We start from the raw sequence: 24,571 nt of genomic DNA on the forward strand, positions 1-24,571 counted from the left end.
GATAGATAGATAGATAGATAGATAGATAGATAGATAGATAGATAGATAGATAGATAGATTTAATTTAGGTATTCATGCCTGATGTTTACACAAAGTTCTCATCAATCCTTCTGGTCCTTGCTTTACTCAAGTGAAGATGTTTTTCATACCCTGAAGGGCTATAATGTATTGAGGTAAAATGATTGTTGCTCCCTTTCCTAATGGGGGAAGCTAGATGAGACAGCAGATAGAGCACTGGACCTTTAGTCAGGAAGACCTGAATTCTGATCCATCAGACATGTGCTAGCTGTGTGATTCTGGGTAAGTCACCCTCTGCCTTAGTTTCCTCAAATGTAAAATATAAATAATAACAGCACCTGCCTCCCAGGGTGTTGTGAGGATCAAATTAGATAATATTTGAAAAGCACTTAGCACAGTACCTGGCATACAGTAAGTATTATATAAATGCTTAATCCTCTCCCTGTCTTTCTTGATCCTAATTGTAAAGTGATTTTATTTTCTCTTCACAAAAAATACATTAGTGGAGCGGTCAGGTGGCACAGTGAGTAAGAGTGTCGGCCTTGGCGTCGGGAGACCTGGGATCGGTTCCGGCCTCAAATACTCAGCACCCACATAAAAATAACTGGCCGTGTAACCTTGAGCAAGTTACTTAGCCCAATTGTTTAAAAAAAAAAATACATTAGACCAGAAGCCAAGAGACCTGAGTTCTAATCCTGGTTCCACTACCAATGTATGGTGTTTCCTTGCATGTAAAAGGAGAGTATTAGATTGGGTGACCTTGGATATCTCTTTTAGTTCTAAATCCCTTCCATCTCCAAAATGTATTTTCCATTATCATTATCTACAGCTCAGTGTTCCCTTCATTGCTTCTAATCCTTAGTACTATATTCTATCTTCTTTTGTTTTCTTTCTTTCATTTTAAAATAGCTACTTTTGCTCCTCCTCCATGTGTTACCTGTAAAGGCTGGACTTTTATAGACATGTCATTGAGAAGAATTTACCAGTTATGGTGTGGCCACATGTACTTTTAGAAATACCAGCTTTTACCTGCTGGGTTAATTTGTTCTTATGTTCTTGGGGACATTTTTTCATTGTCAGAGAGGATCTTTAATTCCTTAGACCTTACCACCATGCACTCAAAACAATTATTTTTGAGTCCATAACCATTCCACATTATTAGTTGGCTTAGGTTTGTTGGCAGTTTCTTTAGAAATTTTACATTTATATTTATTAAACTCACAATATTTTAGAGAAATAGATGTTAAATTTTTTTTTAAAGGCAATTGGGGTTAAGTAACTTGCTCAAGGTTACACGGCCAGTTATTTTGTGTGGGTGTCGTGTATCTGAGGCCGGAACCGATCCCAGGTCTCCTGACGCCAGGGCCGACGCTCTTACTCACTGCGCCACCTGCCCACCCCAATGTTAAAAATCTTTCAGTTCAAAGCAAATAGTTTTAACATGTTGGGGCAGGTTTGAGATGTTTAGTCTTTTGTCTGACACTTATCGGCCAAAATCACCTTAGTCGATTATGACCTAATGAACAAAACAATAAAGTGGTATGTTATGTTATTTGCTGTGTTGTATACAGTATCTTGACAGCATAACTTCGTTTTGTTCTTTTCAAACCTGAAAAAAAAATTTAATGACCCTTTTTTTCCTCTCTTCTAGGAAATACACACAAATGAAAAGGAAGTAACAGAGAAAGAAGTAAATCTTCACTTGTTACCAGGTAACAGGCTTTGTTAGGATTGCGTACCATATGCAACCTGGTCAACAAATAAATTACCTCATTTCTGATGTTACTATATATACACTCCTTTGTCTTCAACCAAAGGCTAATAGCCTCCATGGGAAGGCAGAGCTGAGTTGCAGGGGTAGCCAGTTCCGTAGCTACATACCTGGCTCTGCATCTATGCCTTGTATGGCAAGATAGCAGCCTCTTGCCTCTCCCTTTTGTGCCCCACCTGGCTTTAACCACCCCTTCTCACCATATGCATCTTAGCATGCTTTTTTTCTTGCTATAGGGGACCACCCAGCTTGCCTTCCTTTTCTTTTTCTGACTTATAATTTGAGCAGAACAAAACATCCATTGTCCTCAAAACCCTTACCAGCTTTCCTTAGTGATAGAATAGTTTGTCACAGCATAAGTTGTCTTCCTAACTTCTGGTCTAGTTTTTTTCTCAACCTTATTTCTCTGCCTATACTACTTAACATAGGACATTGATATATCCAGTAGGATTTAAATGCTCACCAATCAGTCATGCATTTATTGAACATTTTCTGTGCTAAGACAAGAAGTTTGCATTCTAATGGGAGAGACAGCATAGACATATATATAGGGACACATAAATACATGCATGAAATATGTAACATGTAAGTATGCACAAATAAATATATATACACACACACACACACACAGAAGTTACATACAGATACAAGGTAACCTTACAGGGAAAGATACTAGCAGCAGAGGGTGGAGGGGCAAGGAGATGTACACAAGGTGAGCTTTGAGCCAAGTCTCAAAGGAAGGAAGCCAAGGGTTGTGAGAAGCAGAAAGTGACAAGGAAAAGTGTTCTAGGCATGGGAGACAACCATTGTAAAGGCATAAAGATAAGGGAAAGAAGTGTAATGTCTGAGGAATATCAGGTAAGCCAGTATGTGAAGACCATAGAGTGTGTGGTAGGGGAGTAATGTGCAAAAAGACTGGAAATAGGAGAAGACTAGGGATGGGAAGAACTCTAAATGACAAACATGATTCTGTCTTATCCTAGAGGTATAGTAATAGGAAACCTTTGATGTTTTTTGGAGTGGAAGGGGTTGGGCCAGGGAAAAGTGAATGGATGTTCATTAGATCTGCACAGTAGGTACTTTGGTGATGCTCTGGAGGAAAGATTGGTGTGGGGCAGGATTTGAGGTAGGGAGACCAATTGGAAGATGATTGCAGTCCTCCAGACAAGAGGTGATGAGGTGCTAATTTAGGGAGGTAACTACATGAGTAGAATAGAGGCAGGGTGTTTACCAGAGATGTTGTGAAGGTAGAAACAGGATTTGGCAACTGATTAGATTTTTGGGATGAATGAGGACCGGGAGTCAAGAATGCTAATGAGATTGTGAAGCTTGGTAGCCAGAGTAGTGCCCTCCACTGTAGTAGAGAATTTGGGAATGGAGAAAGGAGGGGGAAAGTGGTAATGGGTTCTTTTAGGATATGTTCAACTTGAAATGCTTACAGGACTTTCAGTTTAAAATGTCCCCTAGACAGTTGGTGGTGAAAAACTAGAGTTCTGGAGAAAGCAGAGGCTATATCTATGGGTCTGTGACTTATCTTCATGGAGATGGTAATTGAACCCCTGGTAACTGATAAGATCATCAAGCAAGATAATATAGAGAGAAAGGAGAAGAGGACCAGGTCCGAGCCTTGAAGGATACTTAGAGTTGGTGGGTATGACATGGAAGATCCAGCAGAAGAGATCAGGGAGCTGTCAGTGGGAGGAAAACCAAGAGAGCACAATGGCACAGACCGTAGAGAGGACAGAAAGGGGCTCAGCAGTCCCAGTGTTGCAGATGGTGAGAAAAGGTAAGGATTGAGGAGGAGCCCATCCGGCTTGGCAATTAGGAGAGAGTATTTTCGGTTGAATGATGAGTCAGAAGCCAGATTGCAGTGGGTTTAGAAAAGAGTTGAGAACATAGTAAGTGGGAGTACTAAGTATAGATGATTTTTTTGAAGTTTATCTGAGAAAGGGAGAAGGTACTATAGGGTGAAAGGTAATAGGGGATGGTAGGAGCTAGTGAGGGGTTTTTTGGTTTTGTTTTCTTTTTTTTAGGGTAAGGGGAGACTTGGGTGTGCTTAAAAGCAGCAGGGAAGACGGAGAAAGAAGGAAAAAAAGAGGGAACATAATAGTAGGGGAAATCTGTTGGAGAAGATGTGATGGGATAGAATCAAAGATACATGGAGAGGGAGGTAGTATCCCAAGTAAAAAGAAGAGCTGTGTCATCATCAGAGACTGGAGTAAAGAAGGAGATAGTGGGGAGACCATCTTAAGGGGATGTGAGACAAAAGAACCTTGAGCAAATGGCCTCAGTTGTTTTAGTGAGCTAGCAAGGTTGCTTCTCAGCTGAGAGGGCAGTGAAAGGGATGGGTGTGGAAGGCTTGAGGAGAAAGCAAAAGATTTGAACAACTGTTGTGGTGAGTAGGTTAGAAAGTCAGGTCGGAGTAGAATTGCTTTGATAGAGTGAGGGATCAGTTTAGATTAGGTAATGGAAATTTGTAGGGGATGCTTGTGTGACGTGCTCTGTTCAGCAAGATGTGAGTAAGAGTGAAGGAGGTAGAAGGTAGCAGTTTGCCAAGGTATGAGCCTCTGTAGAACTTCAGAACTAGAATCTGAGAATAACGGATAATATAGAGTTGATTACTCACCAAAGTGTCAAGATTGGGAAGGGAGCAAAGGATAACCAGAGCAGCAGTGATGGCCTGGGAAAGTGCAGACACAGAGGGATGGAAAGTCACGGTTCAGACAAAGAGTAGAGTTAGTAGTAATAAAGCCCCAGGAGAGATGCAGTGATCAAAGATTAGGAGTGGGATGATCTGGGATTTCGTTGGTATAAGAAACTCCTCAAGTAAGATCAGTGAGTGTTTATTATTTGTGCCAGGCAATGCACTAAACACTGAGGTTGTAGAGAAAAGCAAAAACAGTTCTTCCCCTCAAGGAGCTCACAGTCTAATAAGGGAAACAGCGTATAAACAACTATGTACAAATAAGGTATATACAAAATAAATGGGAAATAATCCACAGAAGGAAGACACTAGCAGTATTAAGGGGAAAAGCAGTATTAAGGAAAAGGCTAATTGCACAAGGTGGAATTTTAGCTGAGGTTTGGAGAAAGCCGGGTAGTGGGGACAGGGGGACAGGGTGGGAGAGAACTTCAGCCGTGGTGGGTAGCTAGTGAAAATGCCTGGAGTCAGAATTTGGAGTGTTGTCATGCCAGGAAGAGCAAGGAGGTCAGTGTCACTCACTGCATGGAGAAGTACATGGAGAGAAGTAAGGTACAAAAAGATTGGAAAGATAGGAGAGGGCTCTGACCTTTGAAAGTCAAGCAAAGAGTCTTATATTTGATACTGAGGTGACAGGGAGCTATTGGAATTTGTTGACTGGGGAGGCAGCGTGAGACACAGCGAGATCTTCAGGAAGATCACTTAGAGAACTGAGTGAGCAAGAGTTGAGGCAGGGAGACCACCCAGCAGGCTTCTGTAGTAGTGAGGTGAGGAGGGTGTGCCCTATGGTAATATCAGTGGGCTGGGAGAAAAGGGGGCATCTAGGAGAGATCTTTTGAAGGTAGAATTGAGTTCTTGATGGTGATATTTCCTCTACTGATGCAGTAAGATTATCTGGTGTTCTCGTGCATTAAAGTAGAATATTGTGAAGGGTATCGCCTTCCCTGTGTTTAGCTCGGGTGAAATGGAGGCACAAGTCTTGGTAGTTGAGTTGTTTGAAGAAGTCGGGGTATTTGAGAGACCATCAACATATGAGGGCAGGAGTTGGGGTGGAGAGGAAATGATAAACCAAATGCTGAACTCATTCAGTATTTTTTTTTTGCTTTTTTTTATTTTTGGAGGGGGAAGGTAGGGCAATTGGGGTTAAGTGACTTGCCCAGGGTCACACAGCTAATAAGTGTTAAGTGTCTGAGGCCAGATGCTGAACTTATTAAGAAAGGAGAGAAATGTCTTGGGAGTTGATAAATAATGGGTCAGCAGGATGAATGAATAAATAAAAAAAATTATTAAAACATTTGATTATGTGCAAAATACTGTGCTAAGTACTTCTAATAGACATAGAAAGGCAAGACCATCTGTGCCCTCAAGGAGTTCACATTCTCATGGGGGGGGGGGGGGGCACAACATATAGAAAGGGGTCAATTGCAAGTCACCTGGAAAGCTCCCATTGTCCTTAGAGTGCTGTCTCAAAGCAGATGGCAGTGCCTCTTCGTTAATGCCATTTCTGCTGATAAAATCATAACTGTTTCTGAAATTGAACCATCTGATGTGGCCAAAGATTTTGATGATGGGAACTTTGTTTTCCTCCGCATCACTGGCTGTAGAAGCTGAGGAGGCAAGACTGTTAACACCCACAGAAGCATCTTCATAGGGGTTCTTTTCCCAGATGAATGCTGCTAGACTGAAAGCAAGAATTAGGGTCCTGCTACTCCCAAGGCTCTTGGGTTGATGTAATGGGAATGTAAATTTTTAAGATCTTCCCTGCCCCTAGGCTAAAGTGCACCTGGAGCCTGGGGTGGGAGGCTTGTTTTTCATTAGATACTTTTTGATTGGCCAGTGGGTCCAGAAGGTTACATTCTCTGAGCCAGGAGAAGGCTATATAAACCCTGATTTGAGGCTTTGTTTTGGGGCTCACTTTGAGAAGTGTTCTGTGATTTGATTAGATGAGACTCTGGGAAGCCGTTGTTGAGAGCCCCCCAACTTTGAAAAAGCCAGATGTTGATTTGGTATGGATGTAATGGTTGGACAGTTTGGAAACCTGTCTACTTGATCTGTTTCTGTCTTGATAATTCTGTCTGTATATTCTGAAGTTCGGGGTGCTGACCTTTTCCCCCTGAACTAGGTAAACAATACATATTTGACTGATTAAAGTAAGCTTGTTAACCCATTTTGAGTTGCTTTCCTTTAACAAAGCAGATCTAAGAACCTGTGTGATCTAAGAACCTGTTCCCCACCTGGGAAGCTGGGGTGCTTGCTGATACAGTTGATCAGCAGTTGGTGGTGATGGTGATGAGGAAGAGTGGACTCCTTTCTCCTCAGTGATTGCTTCCCTCATTGATGGTTGGGAGCCCTGCTATTTCCAAGGTTCTTGGGTTCAAGGTCCTAGGCTATCTCTGCTGGGATCTGAGATCAGATGGTGACCCAAGTGATGATGAAGGTTTGATTTGCTTGGCATGTGCTGCCTTTAGTGTCTCCTTCAGGGTACCTATATCTGGATTGAGTGATAAATTTGGATAGAATAAATGTCAAAGAAGAGGTGGTTGCAATTAGAGTTAGAGAAGGCCAACAGTATTATGGCTCTCTACTGGAAGTAATGAATCAGGAGGATTCCAAAAAGATGCAACCAGTGCTGGAAAGAATGGCCATGGATGCATCATCATCATGGAACAGGGTGGGGCAGGCTGGGGTGATGAGGAGCCTTGTCTTATTTAGTGCCAGAGAATAGAAGGAGCAGGAGAAGAAGGGGACTAAAATGAAAGGATGTTTTAAGAATCAGAGTCAGAGGAGGGGCAGAGTCAAGATGGCGGAGTAGAAGCACAGCCTCAAAGTGGCTCTGGCTTCCACCTTCCCCAATCAATGTAAAAAGGGGCCTCTGAACAAACTTTGGAGCTGCAGAACCCACAAAATGACACAGAGAAGCTAACCTCCTGCTGAGGAGAGCCCAGCGCTCTGGGAACCAAGCCCAGGCCTGCGTGAGCCGGAGGTTTTAGCCTAGGGTGGGCCTGACCAGCCGCCAGCAGGAGGGACTCCAGATCAGCAGCAGCTATGGCCTTTCCAGAATTATCAACACATAGATGCAAAGGACAAAGTGAGAGGTCGGTATAGTCTGGATTTGGGGACTCAGTAAGAGGGAGTGCGTGGCTTTTGCCTGAAGCCGCTGAGCCACTGGCACAGCGCCGCATGGCAGCTTCAGCTCCTGGCCTGCAGAGTGTAGGGGGACTAGGCAACCAGTCTGAGGGGTAATCGCTCTTGCTTTAACCTGCTTGGATCTGGATTACAGCCTAGGGTGGAGGTCCCGGGGTATGTGTCCAGCTTGCAAGAGCGTGTGGAGGCCTCAGAGAGGGCCCCCATCTAATACCTCTGGCAGCTGAGAAAACCCCAGTGTTTGGGACGAAAGATCCCCTTGTCTGGTGGCAGAGTCCTACTGTGGCAAAAAGCCCAGGGGTCAAGTGACTGAGGGGCGACATGACCAAGCAAAAGAAACACAGCAGACAGAAGATTCCAATACTAGACTCCTATTTAGGGGAAAAAAGAAGCAAAGCATGGAACAGGAGGAAGACAGTGAAGTCAGAACTCCTGCACAAAAGCTTCAAAGGAAAATTTGAGCTGGTTTACAAGCCATAGAGGACCTTAAGAAGCAGATAAGAGAAGTGGAGGAAAAGTTGGGAAGAGAAATGAGAACGATGCAAGAAAATTACAAAATGAGAGTCAACAGCCTGACAGAGGAAAATAACACCTTAAAAAACAGACTAACTGAAATGGCAAAAGAGGCTCAAAAAGGCAACAAGGAGAGGAATGCCTTAAAAAGCCAAATTTGCCAGATGGAAAAAGAATCTCAAAAGCTCACTGAGAAGAATCATTGCTTCAGAATTAGATTGGAGCAAATGGAAGCTAGTGACTTTATGAGAAATCAAGATGATGTTAAACAGATCCAAACAAATGAAAGAATAGAAGGCAATGTGAAATATCTCATGGGAAAAACCACTGACCTGGAAAACACATCCAGGAGAGATAATTTAAAAATTTTTGCACTACCTGAAAGCCATGACCAAAATAAGAACCTAGAAATCATCCTCCAGGAAGCTCTCAAAGAAAATTGCCCTGATGTCTTAGTACCAGAGGGCAAAATAGAGGTTGAAAGAATCCACTGATCACCTCCTGAAAAAGATCCCAAAAAGAAAACTCCTAGGAATATTATAGCCAGGTTCCAGAATTCCCAGATTAAGGAGAGAATATTACAAGCATTCAGGAAGAAACAATTTGAATATTGTGGAAACACACCCAGGATCTGGCAGCTTCTACATTGAGGGATCGAAGGGCTTGGAATATGATATTCCGGAGGTCAAAGGAGCTGGGATTAAAACCAAGAATCACCTACCCAGAAAAACTGAGTATCATGTTTTCAGGGGAAAATATGGTCATTCAGTGGAATAGAGGACTTTCAAGCATTCTTGCTGAAAAAATCAGAGTTGAATAGAAAATTTGACATTCAGATACAAGAAGCATGAGAAGATAAACAGGGAAAAGAAATCATAAGGAAGTTATCAAAGTTGAACTATTAACATTCCTACATGGAAAAAGAATAATTGTAACTGATGAAACTTTTTCTTAGTAGTTGAAGGGAATAGAAATACATATATGTCTATATATGAGGATATATGGGCATATGAATACATATGTAAATGTGTGTTTATATGTTTACAAGTATACATAGATAGAGGGCACAGGACCAATTTAACAGGAAGGGATGATACTTAAAAGGTGAAATTAAGAGGTGAGAGAGGAATATAATGAGAGGAGATGGGGAGAGACAGAATGGGGTGAACTATCTTATACAGAAGAGGCAAGGGGATATGGTTACAATGGAGGGGAAGAATAGGAAGGCAAAAGGGAATGGGTCAACCTTATTCCCATTGAATCTGACTTGAGGAGGAAATGAAATACACACTTAATAGGGTTTCTCATCCTCCAAGGGGCGGGGGGGGGGAAGGGGATGAGAAGGGGGATGATGGAAGGGAGGGCAGGCTGGGGGGGGAGGGAAGTTGGAAGCATCCACTTTTGAAAAGATGGGATCAAAGTAGAGAATAGAACAAGTGGGAGGTAGGATAGGAGGGAGGGGAAATATAGTCAGTCTTTTACAATATATCTAGTATGTTATTGTTTTGCATTAGCCACACATGTACAGCCTATACTGAACTGCTTATCTTCCCAGTAAGGGTGGGTGACAAGGGAGGAAGGGAATTAATCTGGAATTCAAAGTTTTAAAATCAAATACTCAAATATATATATACACACACACTATTTTACATGTAATTGAGAAATAAGATATACAGGCCCTGGGGCATAGAGATCCACTGGAAAAGTCAAAAGGGGGGGTATGGGAGAAAATATGGGAGAGAGCAGAGTGGAGGAGGGGATATCCTGTGGGACTGCTATTTTGGGATGGTGGGTAGGGGAAAAACAGGGAGAAAATTTGTAACTCAAAATCTGGTGGAAATGAATGATGTAAATCAGAAGTTAATAAAGCATTTGAAAAATGAAAAAAAAAGAAAAAAATGGATATTTGATAAACTCTCAGACTTTTGAGACTATTTTTAAAAATTTAAAAAGAAAAGAATCAGTCAGAGTTCTAGGTGGCACAGTGGAGAGGGCCGACAGACCTGGAGTGGGGACATTGAGGAGGATGGGGTTGAGGTGAATAAGATTAAGGGAGCAAGCTGCCAGGGTTTGGAATGAGGGTTATTTCTCAGTGGTTGGGGATTCAGTATCTCTGGGATGGGGTCAAGGACTATTGGGGAATGGGAGGACAATCCTGATGAAAGAAGGTAATAAGAAGGTACAAGGTTTCCTCCAGAGTCACGCTCCCTGTTTCTCAGCGCAGCTAGTCCTCAGTTACCTCGCCCTGCTCTTTGGGTACTGGGGGTCCCTAGGGATGTGTTGACCCTGGGAACCTCATATGGTTACAGTTGGTGTTATTTCCCCTAATTTTCAGTCTTCTTATACCTTATACCCTCCTTCCCTTACCCCATGTACTCTGCAGTCCAATAACACTTGCTTTCTTGCTGCTCCTTGAATAAGATCACTGACTCCCTAGCTATCTGCCCCCATGCTTGGAAGATTTTCCCTCTTCTTCTCCACCTCCTAGCTTCTTTCAAGTCCCAACTAAAATCCTGTTGTCTACAAGAAACCTCTCTTGATTCTAGTGCCTTTCCTCTGCAGAAGATTACCAGTGTATCTCTTATAGCTTGCTTGTACATAGCTTGTATGTTGTCTCCTCCATTAAATTGTGAACAGCTTGAGGGAAGGGACTGTTTTTGGCTTCTTTGCTTAGCGTAGCACAGTGCTTGACACTTAGTAGGAACTTAGTAAATGTACAGTCTGATCAGCCTGGCTGCATTTGTCCTGGGGGCCTCCCTGAACCCAGCAAGGAAATAAGTGGAATGTCCCAGCCTCGAAGTCAGGTGGGCTGTATTTCAGGGGTTTCTGAGAGCCTAGAAAAGAGACCTAAGTTTCAGGTGTTTTAGGTCACAGGTTTATCTGTTCTTGGGGTAAACTTAGCCGAAAAAATGCTGGAAGTCTTTCTTACAGTCTTCCATCTATACCTTTTTCTGGAGCTTGTTTGAAAACTGAATAAGTAACTGCCATGATTGTCATGGGCATGGGAGGCAGTGCCTAGTTACAAGCAGGGCTGGAGGTTTTTTGGGGATTGGTTCATTCCCTTCCCACCATAGACTAGACTTCAGAGTATTATGTACATTACAGTAAGATAAAAGGAATAATTTTGCAACCAGAGTAAAACTTTTGTTTTCCTGACTGTTGGAGAACCAAGAAGAACTTGTTACCTTGCCTTAGTGAGAATATTTCTGTAGAGAGTCATGAATGTAATGATATCAGCTGTTCCTCATTCTTCTCCTCTTAGAGCGTGTTAAGGAACATCAACTTGCCCCCACATCTGTGATTGATTAACCACTTGGAGCCCATATACAGGTTCTCATTCAAATAACAGATATTTAATAAGTGCTTACTGTATTCCAGGCACTGTGCTAAATGCTGGAAATACAAAAAAAAAAAAATAAAAGCATGATTCCTTCCCTCAGGAAGCTCACGTTCTAATGATGGAAAAGCACATTAATAGCTTAGCACATACAGCGTATATACAGAGTAGATGGAAGGTCATCTTTACATCTCTAGAGGATTTTTTATGGAGAAAGCAACTTTAGCTATCACTTGACCACTGTTTGATCATTACTGATAACTAGCATTCATATGGTGCCTTCTCTGTGCCAGGTACTCTGCCAAGCACTTTACAAATATTATCTCATTGGATACTCACAACAGCCCTGGGTTATAAGTGCTGTTATTACTCCATTTTATAGTTGAGGAAACTGAGGCAGACAGAGGTTACGTGACTTGCTAGTAGTCACACAGCTAGTATGTGAAGCTGGATTTGAACTTGTCTTGTTAACTCCAATCCTGGCACTCTGTGTCACAACCAGCTGTCTCTACTACATGTGGTACTCCTTTAGCTAGCTTGACTTGGGCATCCCTAGCAGTTTCTCTCATTCACCACAGAGTCAAATTGATTCAAGTCCAGCCAGGAAGTAGCAGAAAGCTATAAGTCTCTATCCCATTTCCCTACTTCTCTCTGGGTGCTGTTCCTCTTAGACAACTTAGAACCTAAAAGATTATTTTTCTTTTGTTTGGTCTAGACTTGTGATTTCATTGGTGTAGGAAACTCACCTCTATCGCAGGTCTACAACTTTGAGACTGAGGGAGTTGCTTCCAGAGACTTGCCCAGAGTCACAGCTAGCATGTATTCTGAAGCCAGCACTCTGTACACTATGCTACGTTCCCCTTCTTTGGAAATAATTTGATCTTTGTACACATAAATTAATATACAATCTACAACTGTATACTATGCTTCAGCATATTATCTCCTTCTACTGACTTTGTTTTATAGAAGTTAGAAAGCCTCCTGATATTGGCCTTATATTAATTTTTAGTTTAAAGTGTTTCAGCTACAGGATGTTATCCTTCTGTTTGGGGGAGAAGTGTAGCTGAAAAACTTATTAAGTCTTTTCAAGGAGTTTAAATTACAGGAAGCCTTTTTTTTTTTAAACAAGTTTTCTCCTTTTAGCTTAACTAAACAGCCTTTTCTGGAGCTATTTTGAACACTGAATAAATTACTTAACTATTGTGTATTTATTTTCCCCAAACACAACTGTCTCTAAAATTGAACTGTTGGATGAACCTTCATTGGATAAACACCTCTTTTGTTGCATTGCTCTTTAAACTGAAAGTAATTATTTAACCTCTTAAAGAAGGAAGATAAATTTATACTGACCTGTGTTCCCTTGCCGATCCTGGGGCATCAAAAATTTATCTCTGGTTTTATATGGAGTGTTGAATTGAAAGAGTAACAATGTTACTGACATTACAAGAAATTTATAAAGATAATTTGTTTTCTTTCCTCTTCATCTCTTTTGTATATGTGTATTCGGGCGTGGTAGGAAGGGTGTATGTGTAAGGGAGTTGCTTTTTAGAGGAAATAGTTCCTTCCCTTTCTTCATTATATTCTGTGTCCAGTCTTTCACCACATGACATTCCTTTTTGCTGCCATTTATGATGAACTTCCAGAAAACATGGGCTTTTCTTCTTCTTGGGAGCAGATAGCTTCTACCTCTGTAGTCTGAGCATGTGCTGTGCTTCCTTTACATGGAGCCAAACTCCAAGTGATTACGATGATTTTTCAAGAAGCTGCTCTGCCTCACACCTCTGCTAGCCAGCTGCTAATCTTGCAGCCATGGAGCCAGGAAGACTGATCAGATCCCCTGACCCTGCCCAAATAGAAAGTGTGTCTATGGGACAGCTATATGGTGCAATGAATAGGGCACCGGCCCTGGAATCAGGAGGGCCTGAGTTCAAATCTGGCCTCAGGTACTTAACAGTTACTAGTGATGTGACCTTGGGCAAGTCACTTAACCCCAATTTGCCTTGCCTTCCCCCCTTAAAAAAAATATTGTGGCTATGAAACTGGTTGGAGGTTCTAGATTACAGAAGTTCTGAACAAGATTTTACTCTTTCAGCCACCTGGGGAGAGATTTTGTGAAATACCTGTCTAGTCTAAAATGAGTTACTGATAGTTTTGCTATATGTCTTCTTGATGGTGTAGGCTTGATGAACACCATCTCCTTAGAAACTTCCATCTCTCAATGTCAGGTTTATCCAGGAAAATGTCCATCATAGACCTGTCGGTCCATTTTGACTTTGCTTATCTTAGTGCTTGATTATTTGTGCCTATAATTCAGTCTCTCACAAAATTTTTTCATTACATACCAATCCATTAAAAAAAACATAAGAGAGGGGGCGGCTAGGTGGCGCAGTGAGTAAAGCCGCTGGCCCTGGAGTCGGGAGGACCCAAGTTCGGTTCCGGCCTGAGACACTTAACACCCACACAAAAATACTAGCCTTGTAACCTTGGGCAAGTTACTTAACCCCAATTACCCTCCAAAAGGCAAAAAAAATAAAAAATAAAAAAAAACATAAGGGAGGGGTGGCCAGGTGGCTCAGCGAGTAAGAGCACCGGCCCTAGTATCAGGATGACCTGGGGATCGAATCCAGGCTCAGATACTTAGCACAACACCCAGAAGTAACTTGCTGTATAACCTTGAGCAAGTTACTTAACCCCGATTGCTTTAAAAAAAAAAAAATGAAAAAAAAAAACCCCATAGGGTCAGTAGTATTTTCATATGTGTGGGTGTGCTTTTGTTTTTAGCAAAGGTAAAACCATTAACCTTTAACTTTTTATATTATTCATGGAAAATTCATGTACTTAATTTGTTTTTTGATTAGGTGAACAACTGCTTTGTGAAGCCAGCACAGTGCTTAAGTGTATCCAGGATGATTCAGGTCAGCGTGGAATCTGTGGGAAACTCGTTTGCACAGACTTCAAGATTGCCTTCCTTGGAGATGAGTCTACATTGGATGATAATGTATGAGGATACTATTACCTAGACTTGCAATAGCCTCTTAGAGGTTTCTAGTTTACATATATACATACATATATTCTCATTTTCTCTTTCCCCTGTTTTCCTTCCCCTAGCACATGCACGCATGCACACACACAGACATAGGGAATTTCTTTTCTATCTCTTATGTTCACTGATCAGTCAGAAAATGTTTATTAAGCTTTTACTGTGAATACAGGGCATTCAAAGAAAGGCAAAAAACAGGCTCTACCCTCAAATTATTCCCTTTAGTAGCAGGACCTCTATGAAACTTTCTACTAGTTTCATTTACAAGTTGGCTTACATTTGCCAGGTCCAAGTAATTAGACTGTATGTAACCTGTTACTAAGAATACCTTGGGTGTGAATTACAGTATAAAAAAAGCTATTCCCAGGAATGTACATGACTAGAAAAGGAGCTGGGATGGATGTGTAGTTTAGAGTCAAGGATAATAGGCGGACAGCCTAATGCGGCACAGATGTAAATGGAAACATTAAAAGACTCAGAAAGGCCTCCAAAGTACCATGGCATTATATTGTAGATCTGTGGAACAACATGTAGAAGAACCATTGTATGTGGCATGGAAGAGCTGTTTATCTTCACTAGTAGGTGAAATGCTCACACTAGTGAGAGAAAGCCTTCATCAAAATTTAGAATTTTCTATAGAATACTATGGGCTAGGCACTAGGGAAGGTAGAAGGTACAAGAAATGGTTGTTGGCACTGTGAGTCACCAGCGTGCATAAGCAAACACTGCGAATAAAGGAAAAGGCGGCCAATTCATAGTGTAGAGCAGAGATCACTTCCTGGTTCCTGTTTAAACTTGCCCATTGTCAAGCTTGGGTTTTAAATATCCGGGCCATGGTGTTAGTGAAGAGTGTAATCCACCAGTGCCAGCTTGCCCTCTCATTAAGAGTCTTCCATTCTGGGGTGGCCAGGTGGTTCAGTGAGTAAGAGCACCGGCCCCAGAGTCGGGATACCTGGGATCGAATCCGGGCTTAGTTACTTATCACCACATCCAGAAATAACAGGCCATGTAACATTGAGCAAGTTACTTAACCCCAGTTGCTTTAAAAAAAAAAAAAGTCTTCCATTCCTCTTGTGGAGATATTTTGGAGAATGCATTTACTAGAAGCCTGTATTGTTTGGTCTTTTCTTCTTTTTCTAGGTTTGGGTTTGCTCACTTTTATAAGTGAATAGGATTTATATGACTTTTAGAATTGATAGAGGAAAGATGTTAACCCCTATTTCCCTTCCCACTAAATAGAGTGTCCGTCATTTGGCCCTGTACCTCCTTATTTGGAACAACCAAGGAGCAGGAAGTTAACCATGAATGTTTGGATAGTGTAGGGTTCTTTAGCATGTTGATGAATTCCATGTAATCTGTAACATGTATCTATGTAATGTCTTACCCAGAGGTGTGGTTACTTTTTCTCAACATTCTTGGAATTTGTAAGGAAGGTACTGACTCAGTCTATGCCCATCCTGTACATTTCTCAATCTTGAACTTTAGGAATTCTGACTTATTTGTTGTTTATGTTGATTTTTTTTTTAGGAGCCTCAATTTAAGAATAAGGTGATAGGAGAAAATGATATTACGTTACACTGTGTTGACCAAATTTATGGAGGTAAGTGTGTGTGGAGTTTTAAGACATCACACACAAGCAGATCTTGAAAATCTGTTCAGCATGCAGTGTCAGCTCCATGTTCAGTAATAACTTTGGCCATTTAGAGTGCCAGAGAATCATGGAAGGGACCTCTGAGACCATCTAGTCTACCTCATTCATTCTAAAAATGATGAATGAAGCAGAGGTAGGGGTTGAAGTGACTGACCCAGAGTCACACAGCTAGTTTGTGTCTGACATAGGATTTGAGCCCAGATCTTTTTTTGAAAAAATTTATTTTTAGTATTCAACATTCACTTCCATAAGTTTTTAATTTTCTCCCCCTCCTTCCCCAAGAGGACATTCAATATGATATGGCTCTACACATACAATCCTATTAAACACATTTTCACATTAGTTATGTTGCATAGAAGAATTATAATGAATGGGAGAGACCATGGGAAAGAAAAAACAAAATAAAAAAGAAAATAGTCTGCTTTGTTCTGCATTCTCACTCCATGACATTTATCATCATGAGTCCTTTGGGATTGTTTTAGATCCTTGCATTGCTGGAAAGGGCTAAGTCTATCAAAATCAGTCATTGCACACTGTGGCTCTTTCTTTGTGAACAGTGTTTTTCTGGTTCTGTTCACTTCATTCAGCATCAGTTCATATAAATCTTTCCAGGATTTTCTGAAGTCTGCCTATTCATCATTTCTTATAGCACAATAGTATTCCATTGTATTCATATACCACAACTTGTTCAACCATTCCCACTTGATGGGCATCCACTCAGTTTTCAGTTCTTGGCCCCCATAATGAAGAGCTGCTATAAATATTTTTGCACATGTGGGTCCTTTTCCCATTTTTATGATCTCGTTGGGATACAGCCCTAGAAGCCATATTGCTGGGTCAAAGGGTATGCACATTTTTATAGCCCTTTGGGCATAGCTCCAAATTGCTCTCCAGAATGGTTGGATCAGCTCACAACTCCACCAGCAATGGATCAGTGTTTCAACTTTCCTACATCCTCTCCAACATTTATCATTTTCCTGTTTTGTGTTGTTAGCCAATCTGATAGGTGTGATGTGTGAACCCAGATTTTTTTTTAGTCCAAGTCCAGTGACCTGTCAAATACTTCACCAGTACTGCCTCTCTATCCTTTTTAAATTGAGGGACAGAACTCACTTAATTCCAAATCCACCATACTCTGAATTGATGCATCTTCTCCCAGTGTCAAAGAGAACTTGCCTAGGCAGTCTTAGGCTTCTTTTCTTCCTGCTGTCCATGATATGAATCTCACTCAGAGTTTAACCAGTTTAGAGCTGTGGAATTCATCAGACACTTACTGTGATTCTAGTATGCTAGGTTATAACAAAGGAAATAGAACACAGAACTTGTGTTTGTGCCCAGAAAAAAAGCCTGTTGTTGTTCAATCATTTCACTTGTGTTTGACCCTTCGTGACACCATTTGGGGTTTTCTTGGCAGAGATGCTGCAGTGGGTGTGCCATATTCTTCTCCAGCTCATTTTACAGATGAGGAACTGAGGCAAATGGGATTAAGTGACCTCCCCAGGGTCACATGGCTAGTAAGCTTCTGAGGCTAGGTTTGAACTCAGGAAGATGAGTCTTCCTTGACTCCAGGCATGGTATTCTATCTGCTGTACCACCTAGGAAATGGCAAACCACTCTAGTATCTCTGCCAAGAAAACCCCAAATGGGTTCATGAAGAGTTGAACATGACTGAGACTCCTCATCAAAAATGAGGAAATAGATATTCATGCATTCCCTCCACTCTAGAACCATGATCCCTCTGTTGGTCAGTTTTCCCCTGGTGATCTCTTTCCTTAATAATTTTTAGTTTTAAGATCTTGGTGTCTTGAAATCAGTGAAGTTTAGTTCTCCTGAGAGTCATCAACTTATTCCATTGCTGGCGTTGTGTGCAGAATGAAGAAATATGACTGCTCAGGGATCCCGGCACGAGTGAAACTCTTGCTCAGTGGCATCATCTTAGAGAACAAGCACTGTTTTTACTCTCACTGCCTTGATTCTTCAAACATTAGCTTATTACCCTTGTACCTTTGTAACCCAATTTTCTTTTCTTATCTTATTTACTGACTTGGACTTTTTTTCCTGTAGTGTTTGATGAGAAAAAAAAACCATTGTTTGGACAACTGAAGAAATACCCTGAAAAGCTCATCATCCACTGCAAAGACCTCCGAGTATTTCACTTCTGCCTGAGGTACACAAAGGAAGAGGAAGTTAAAAGGGTAACTGTTTGCATATGTTTGGGGAATTTATTTCCCTTTAGATTTTCCCCCTTGGAATCCTGGGAGGGAATGGGTTGTTTTGCTTATATTTCAAAAAAGGGGGAAAAAGAGTAGCTCGTCCAGACAATTTTTTTTAACATGATTCAATGATGCATTATTGCATTTAGGCTGTACTCAAAATGCAATTAAGCCAGCCTATGCATTTTCAGAGAGTATACTGCCAACTTTGGAGGGCCTTCATTCTTTCAGGTCTTGCTTTCCAGTTCTTCACCAGGCAGAGGAATGGAAAGTTAGAGTAGCTCTCTGGGAAGGCAGTTAGAGGCACTGCAGGTGGGGTTGACTAAAGAGAGAAGGCCTGCAGCAATCCACCTCCCAACTGTTGGCTTCTCAGCCAGAAGTTGATGGGTCTATGATCTTGATGCCTTGGGAAAAGCAAAAATGAAATCTTGAAAGGAAGTGTTTGAGGTGAGAAAGAGAGTACTATAGGTTCATTGAGGGAAGCTGAATCTTACAGAGAGGACTGTGTGTTTGGAGAATCAGTGTCCAGGGCCAGAGAAAAGTGATGTGACACGAACTGGTGAATTAAAAAGATGAGTGCAACCATTTTACTTTAATCACTGTCCCTGTACTTTTTCACTTAGCAAGATGTAGAACATATGGTGAGACTTTTTTCTCATATTAAACTCTTCAGTAGAAATTTGATAATTCAGTTTGCTTGCTTGCTTTCTCTGGCAAATAATATTTATATGTTGTCCCAGCTCTTTAATTGTTTGCGGATTAGTATGATACCCAAGTTTGGCTAGATTTGTCTTAATCTCACACTAACTTCTGTAGTCAGCTCTGTTGTCTATACTTAGTAGACAGTAGGGAGTTTGGGAGTAAGCTTAAATACTGGATATCCCCAGGTAGCCCCAGAAAATCATTATAATAAGTAGCTTCAAAGTGCTTTCCCAACAGGCAGTAAGACGGATTGACTTGACTTTGCGGAAGGTTAATTAACCTCCTTTTGCCTTCATTTGCTCATCTGTAAACTGAGAACGATAATAGCGCTTACCTCACAAGATTGTTAGACCCTGGGATAGTTTAGGTAAAGCACTATAAAAATGCTAGCTGCCGTTATTGTGGTTCTTGTCATTGCTTGAAGTCACTTGGGTAGTAAGTGTCTGAATAAAATTTGAACCTGACCCCCTTAATTCTAGTGCCTTCTCTCCATGAATTATTTCCAGTTAATCTGGTGTATATGGGCTGTCTGTACAGAGTTGTTTGCATGTTATCTTCCCCGTTAGACTTTGAGCTCCCTGAGAGCAGGGACTGACCTTTCTTTGTATTCTCAGAATGTAGCTCAGTGCCCGGTTTATAGAAGGCACTTAATAAAGGTTTATTGACTGAGTGCAGAGCCAGATGGCTCTGAGAACTGTCCTCAAAGCTTGGGCTTATGTGGCTAACTGAGTAGCATAGGGGGCCATGGGCTGTCTGTCTTAAAATGTTTCTAGCCCTATTCAAAAACGATGAGCTTTTCTTCCCTGAGATTTTCCTAGACAAAATTTAACTCTACTTAATAACTTGATGGTGGTTAATTTTTTTCTAGATTGTCAGTGGCATAATTCATCATACCCAGGCTCCTAAGCTACTTAAACGATTGTTTCTATTTTCCTATGCAAGTGCTAAACAAAATAATACAGGTATGTGATTTCTACTTTCTTTTTTTTTTTCTTTTTGAGAGTGAACAACATTTTTCTTCTACTGTCCCCAAAACAGGCTTGGTGTGAAAAACACCTAATTACCACAAGTTAGGCCTTTGCTATAGTATATTGGTACTTAATTAACAGATTTTGTGCCATGGACCCCTTTGAAGTCTGGTAAAATTCTTCTCAAAGTAACATTTAAAATGTATAAAATACAATGCATAGGATTACAAAGGAAACCAACTATATTGAAATATAGTTATCACGATATTTTTTAGAAGAGATGTTCATGGACCCCAGGTTACACTTATACTAGTGTTTTTCTGAAAAGGGGAGCCAAAACAAAGAAATTTTGGAAGTCAAAGATGACAGATCTTTAACTCAGAATCTAGTTCTCCTGAGAGCAATCAACCTATTTTCCTTTTTTTTTTTTTCAGAATTTATTTATTTATTTTTAGTTTTCAGCATTCATTTCCACAAGATTTTGAGTTCCAAATTTTCTCCCCATCTCTCCCCTACCCCAAGCAAGCATACTGATTATTTCTTCCCCCAATCTGCCCTCTCATATTACCCCCCCATCTCTCCCCTTCCCCCTTACTTTCTTGTAGGGCAAGATGAATTTCTATACCCCATTACCTGTATATCTTATTTCCTGGTTGCATGGAGAACAGTTTTTTAACATTTGTTTTTAAAACTTCAAGTTCTAGATTCTCTCCCTTCTTCCCTCCTCACCCATTCCCACTGAAAAGACAAGCAGTTCAGTATAGGTTATACACGTGTAGTTATGCAAAACATTTCCCTAGCAGTCATGCCCTATCCCACTCCCCATTTATTCTGTTTTCTCCCTTGATCACTTTCTTTTTGAAAGCGTGTGCCTCTGACTACCCCTTCCCCCAATCTGCCCTTCCTTTTGTCATCCCCCCCTCTTATTCCCTTCCCCCCTACTCTCCTGTAGGGTAAAATACCCAGTTGAGTGTGTATGTTATTCCCTCCTTAAGCCGAATTCAGTGAGAGTAAGGTAATCAGCCTGTTTTCTTGCTGGTGTTGTGGTCAACAAAATGAGGAGCCGTGACTTCCCGGCAGCCTGAGACTTCAGCTGGAAACATGCTTTGAGCCCTTGTCCAAAGTGATGGAGAAGGCAAGCACTGCTAACTATCGTCCCATTCTTTTTGTTTTCTCTCTTTGGCACCGAGATCAGCCCCTTTGCCATGCTTTCTTTGTCCTGAGCTGCCTTGCTTTCCAATGGCCCCGTAGGCTTTTCAGACTTATGTCAGGAAAGTGGCATACGGAATGATGTGGGAGTTTCCAAAGGCACTTAAAGGGCCTTCTAGAATGCAGTAGTATGTGCTCTTGTGTCATATTTGGGCCCTGAAGTATTCTGATTAGTCAGATATTCTGGGTACTAGACAGTTGTCACATGTATTATGTATGCTATGACCAGTTTTCATAGAATTAAACTACAAACTTCAGTCTGAATGACCCAGATTCAGGTCCCACCTCTGACACATACTGACTGGGTGAACTCTGGCCTCTCACTTTGAAGTGTCAACTTGTGTTAAAAGAGGGAGCTTCTTTCATTTCCAGGGAAATCCCTATAAGTTGCAGAACAATTGCTAGTCACTGATAAAATTGCGGAACTGAACCCAAAACACACACAGACACACGCACATACATGTACACACATTAATATTTAACAACCAGCTCTGAGGAAAAATTGATGTGACACACTTTAAACTTTGCTCTGCATGATTAACACTTTCTCCTTCACTTTCTTAAGCCTAGGCTATTAGCAAAACAATAAATCAAGCCCAGGTCTGTAGCATTTGCTGATTTTTCTTGTAATATAAATGTTCACAGAGAAAATTTAATAATTGACTCTTGTGAGGTGGTTTGAGCTTGCTGTAGTACACCCTGGCACACTTCCACCAAAACTGTGTTGAATATCACTTAATTTGGTTTTGTTTCAGAAAACAGTCAAGGATTACAAAGTGCTTTAGAGTTATTCTTATAAGTGCCAGTTAATATGATAATGTAAATGTATGGAACAAAGTTTGTTTTAATATGAAAATAGTTATATGGGAGATGCTAATTACTTCTCAATTATTGTAATTAATTGGAAAGTTTGCTAGTTGAGAAATTATGCTCTACTTGAATTAATTCTGTGCCCTTCTTGGCTTTATTTTAATTTTCTGTCTTGATTCCTGGAATTTGGACACAATCTGTGAATATTTCTCTCCTAGCCAGTTTTTAACTTTCTCTCCACCCTAACATATGTTGATCAGCATGCCAAGAACCTTACCCCAATTGACCCTGCCCATTTTATTCATCTGTACTAACTTACATCCCTCAGCTAGAAGGACCAGAATCTTCTCTAACAGTTTTTATGCCTACCTTTCTCCTCCCTCAACCTCCACTCTCATTGAAGACTTTTATACAAATGAATGTTAAATTTAGCAGCTAATTTAACTAATTTTAAGTTAGAAATCAAATATGTAGGAATTTGAAGAGATGGGAATTTTGTAATCTGGACCATTGGTGTCAAACTCAAATAGAAACAGATCACTGCCCTGCCTACTGACTTAGAAAAATGCAACATTATCTGTGTTGCATTGTATTTGTATTTATTTTGTTAATTCCCAATCACATTTGAATCTAGTTCTGTGCACTCCTTGACACATGCTGACTGAGTTTGACACCTCTGGTCTGGACAACCTGTTGCAACCATTATTTGCCCTAATAATTCATCAATGTGTTTCATTGAGACTCCCCAAAAGCTTCATTATGCTTCTAGAGAAAGACTTGCCTCTCTGGAAACTAACTGTGGAACCTGAATGACATAGTCTTTGAGACCTTAGTAAGTTTCACTTTACTGACTTGGGCAAGTTGAAGGAAGCTACTGTCTTGATTCAGTTCAAGCCAGAGAGGAAGACTTTGGGGTTTTTTTTTTTTTTTTGATTTGGGGTTTTTTTTGGCACATATTATTCTGTGGACATTTTATTTATGCTTATGCCCTAAGGTTATTCAAAATGGAGGGCACAGATTTTATCAGACAGGTAATCTTCAGTAGCCTCTTTATTTTTAGATATGCAGTGATAGACATTTGAACCAAATGGTTCACTGCGGTTTGAGTAAAACATCCGAGACTATCTTGGCAAGTGTCCTTGCCTGCCTGTGGTCACAGCCAGATACTTCTCTCTCTTCTAGCTCCTTTCTCACGACTCACAGGTTGGAGCAGACGTCAGGTGAGGCAGAGAGATAATCATCTGTTGCCTCACTATCTTCATGGCTGCTTTCTTCTTCCCATCCCCAGGAATCTTGATTTCCCCTCCAGGGGAATGACACATGCTATTGTATGACTACTAGCTGCTGTTAAACTAGAAAATTCTCTTTTGGTGGCCGTCTTGTCTTCAAGGGTGGTTTACACTAAAAAATTTGACACTTGCCCAAAATCAGCCTTGTGTCTTTCTGTACATTGTGGTAAGGCTAAAAAATGCATTTATTTTTTTAGTGTGTTTGCCAAACCTTTCTTCAGAGTTTAATGCCTTTTTGAGGAGCTAAATTATTGTGAAATCTGGCTAAAAATGTAGCTGGGTGTGGGGCTTTGTGAAAAATAGTAATCAAAATATCTTTGTGTCATGTGAAATGACAGTCATTTGTTAATGAAGAAAATACGATAAAATTTTTGCTTTTTTGATTTGGACCTGACTTCTTCATTGGTATAGGAACTGACTCCCTGGTGTGAAAATTGCTTTCATCAGTGCAGCTCCACTGTAATTTACAGTCTTGGAGAATTGCCCAGACCACTAAGAGAGTGAATGACTTACTCTTGGTCACACAGCTTTGTATGTATCACATGTAGTACTTGAACCAAGGTCTTCCAAATTCCTTGGTCACCCTTTAGGTAAAATTAGGAGTAAGAAATGAATGATTTTATAAAAATTAAGTGTATTAAATTTGATTGATGTGGGTACACAAAAAAGGGAAAGAATCTTCAATCTGAGATTCCCCTTTCACAAAACTACAATATGAGTGCTTCATGAAAATCTCATTTTAATCCCTTTATTTTTGTTTTGTTAGCCACAGGCCCCCCACACCAAACTGTGATGTTTGACACGATTAAGGATTGGCATTGGGAGTTGGAGCGAACGAAAGGAAACATAAAATACAAAGCAGTGAGTGCCAATGAAGGCTATAAAGTCTGTGAAAAGTAAGGTTTTAATATTGTGCTTTTTAAAAGTAAACTTGAAAGTGCCAAAAGGTGTTATTGTGTAGACTTTGAAATTGTGCTATACAAAATTCAAATGTACATCTTTTTTTTTTGCTTTTTGGAGGGGGAAAGTAGGGCAATTGGGGGTAAGTGACTTGACCAAGGTCACATGGCTAGTTTTGTGTTAAGTGTCTGAGGCCACATTTGAACTCAGGTCCTCCTGATTCCAGGGCCCGTGCTCTATTCACTGTGCCACCTAGCCACCCCCAGACGTACAGCTTCTTTTTTTTTCTTTCTTTTTTTTTTTTT

The 24,571-nt window shown here is 40.7% G+C and overlaps 1 protein-coding gene across 1 annotated transcript in view; it reads left to right on the forward strand.

The window, feature by feature from the left end:
* LOC138172767 (myotubularin-related protein 12-like) overlaps positions 1–24,571 on the forward strand; it is an 89,287-nt gene that overhangs the window by 34,391 nt on the left and 30,325 nt on the right. The window contains exons 2-7 of the mRNA XM_069102614.1: positions 1,670–1,730; positions 14,343–14,482; positions 16,052–16,124; positions 18,240–18,370; positions 19,959–20,052; positions 24,133–24,262. Of these exons, the coding sequence (XP_068958715.1) occupies positions 1,670–1,730; positions 14,343–14,482; positions 16,052–16,124; positions 18,240–18,370; positions 19,959–20,052; positions 24,133–24,262 (629 nt within the window). The remainder of the gene's footprint in view (positions 1–1,669; positions 1,731–14,342; positions 14,483–16,051; positions 16,125–18,239; positions 18,371–19,958; positions 20,053–24,132; positions 24,263–24,571) is intronic.

This window comes from Petaurus breviceps, unplaced genomic scaffold (assembly GCF_028583685.1).
Source record: "Petaurus breviceps papuanus isolate PSGF00001 unplaced genomic scaffold, PetGlider_PUasm1.0 129, whole genome shotgun sequence".
NCBI classification, from domain to species: domain Eukaryota; kingdom Metazoa; phylum Chordata; class Mammalia; order Diprotodontia; family Petauridae; genus Petaurus; species Petaurus breviceps.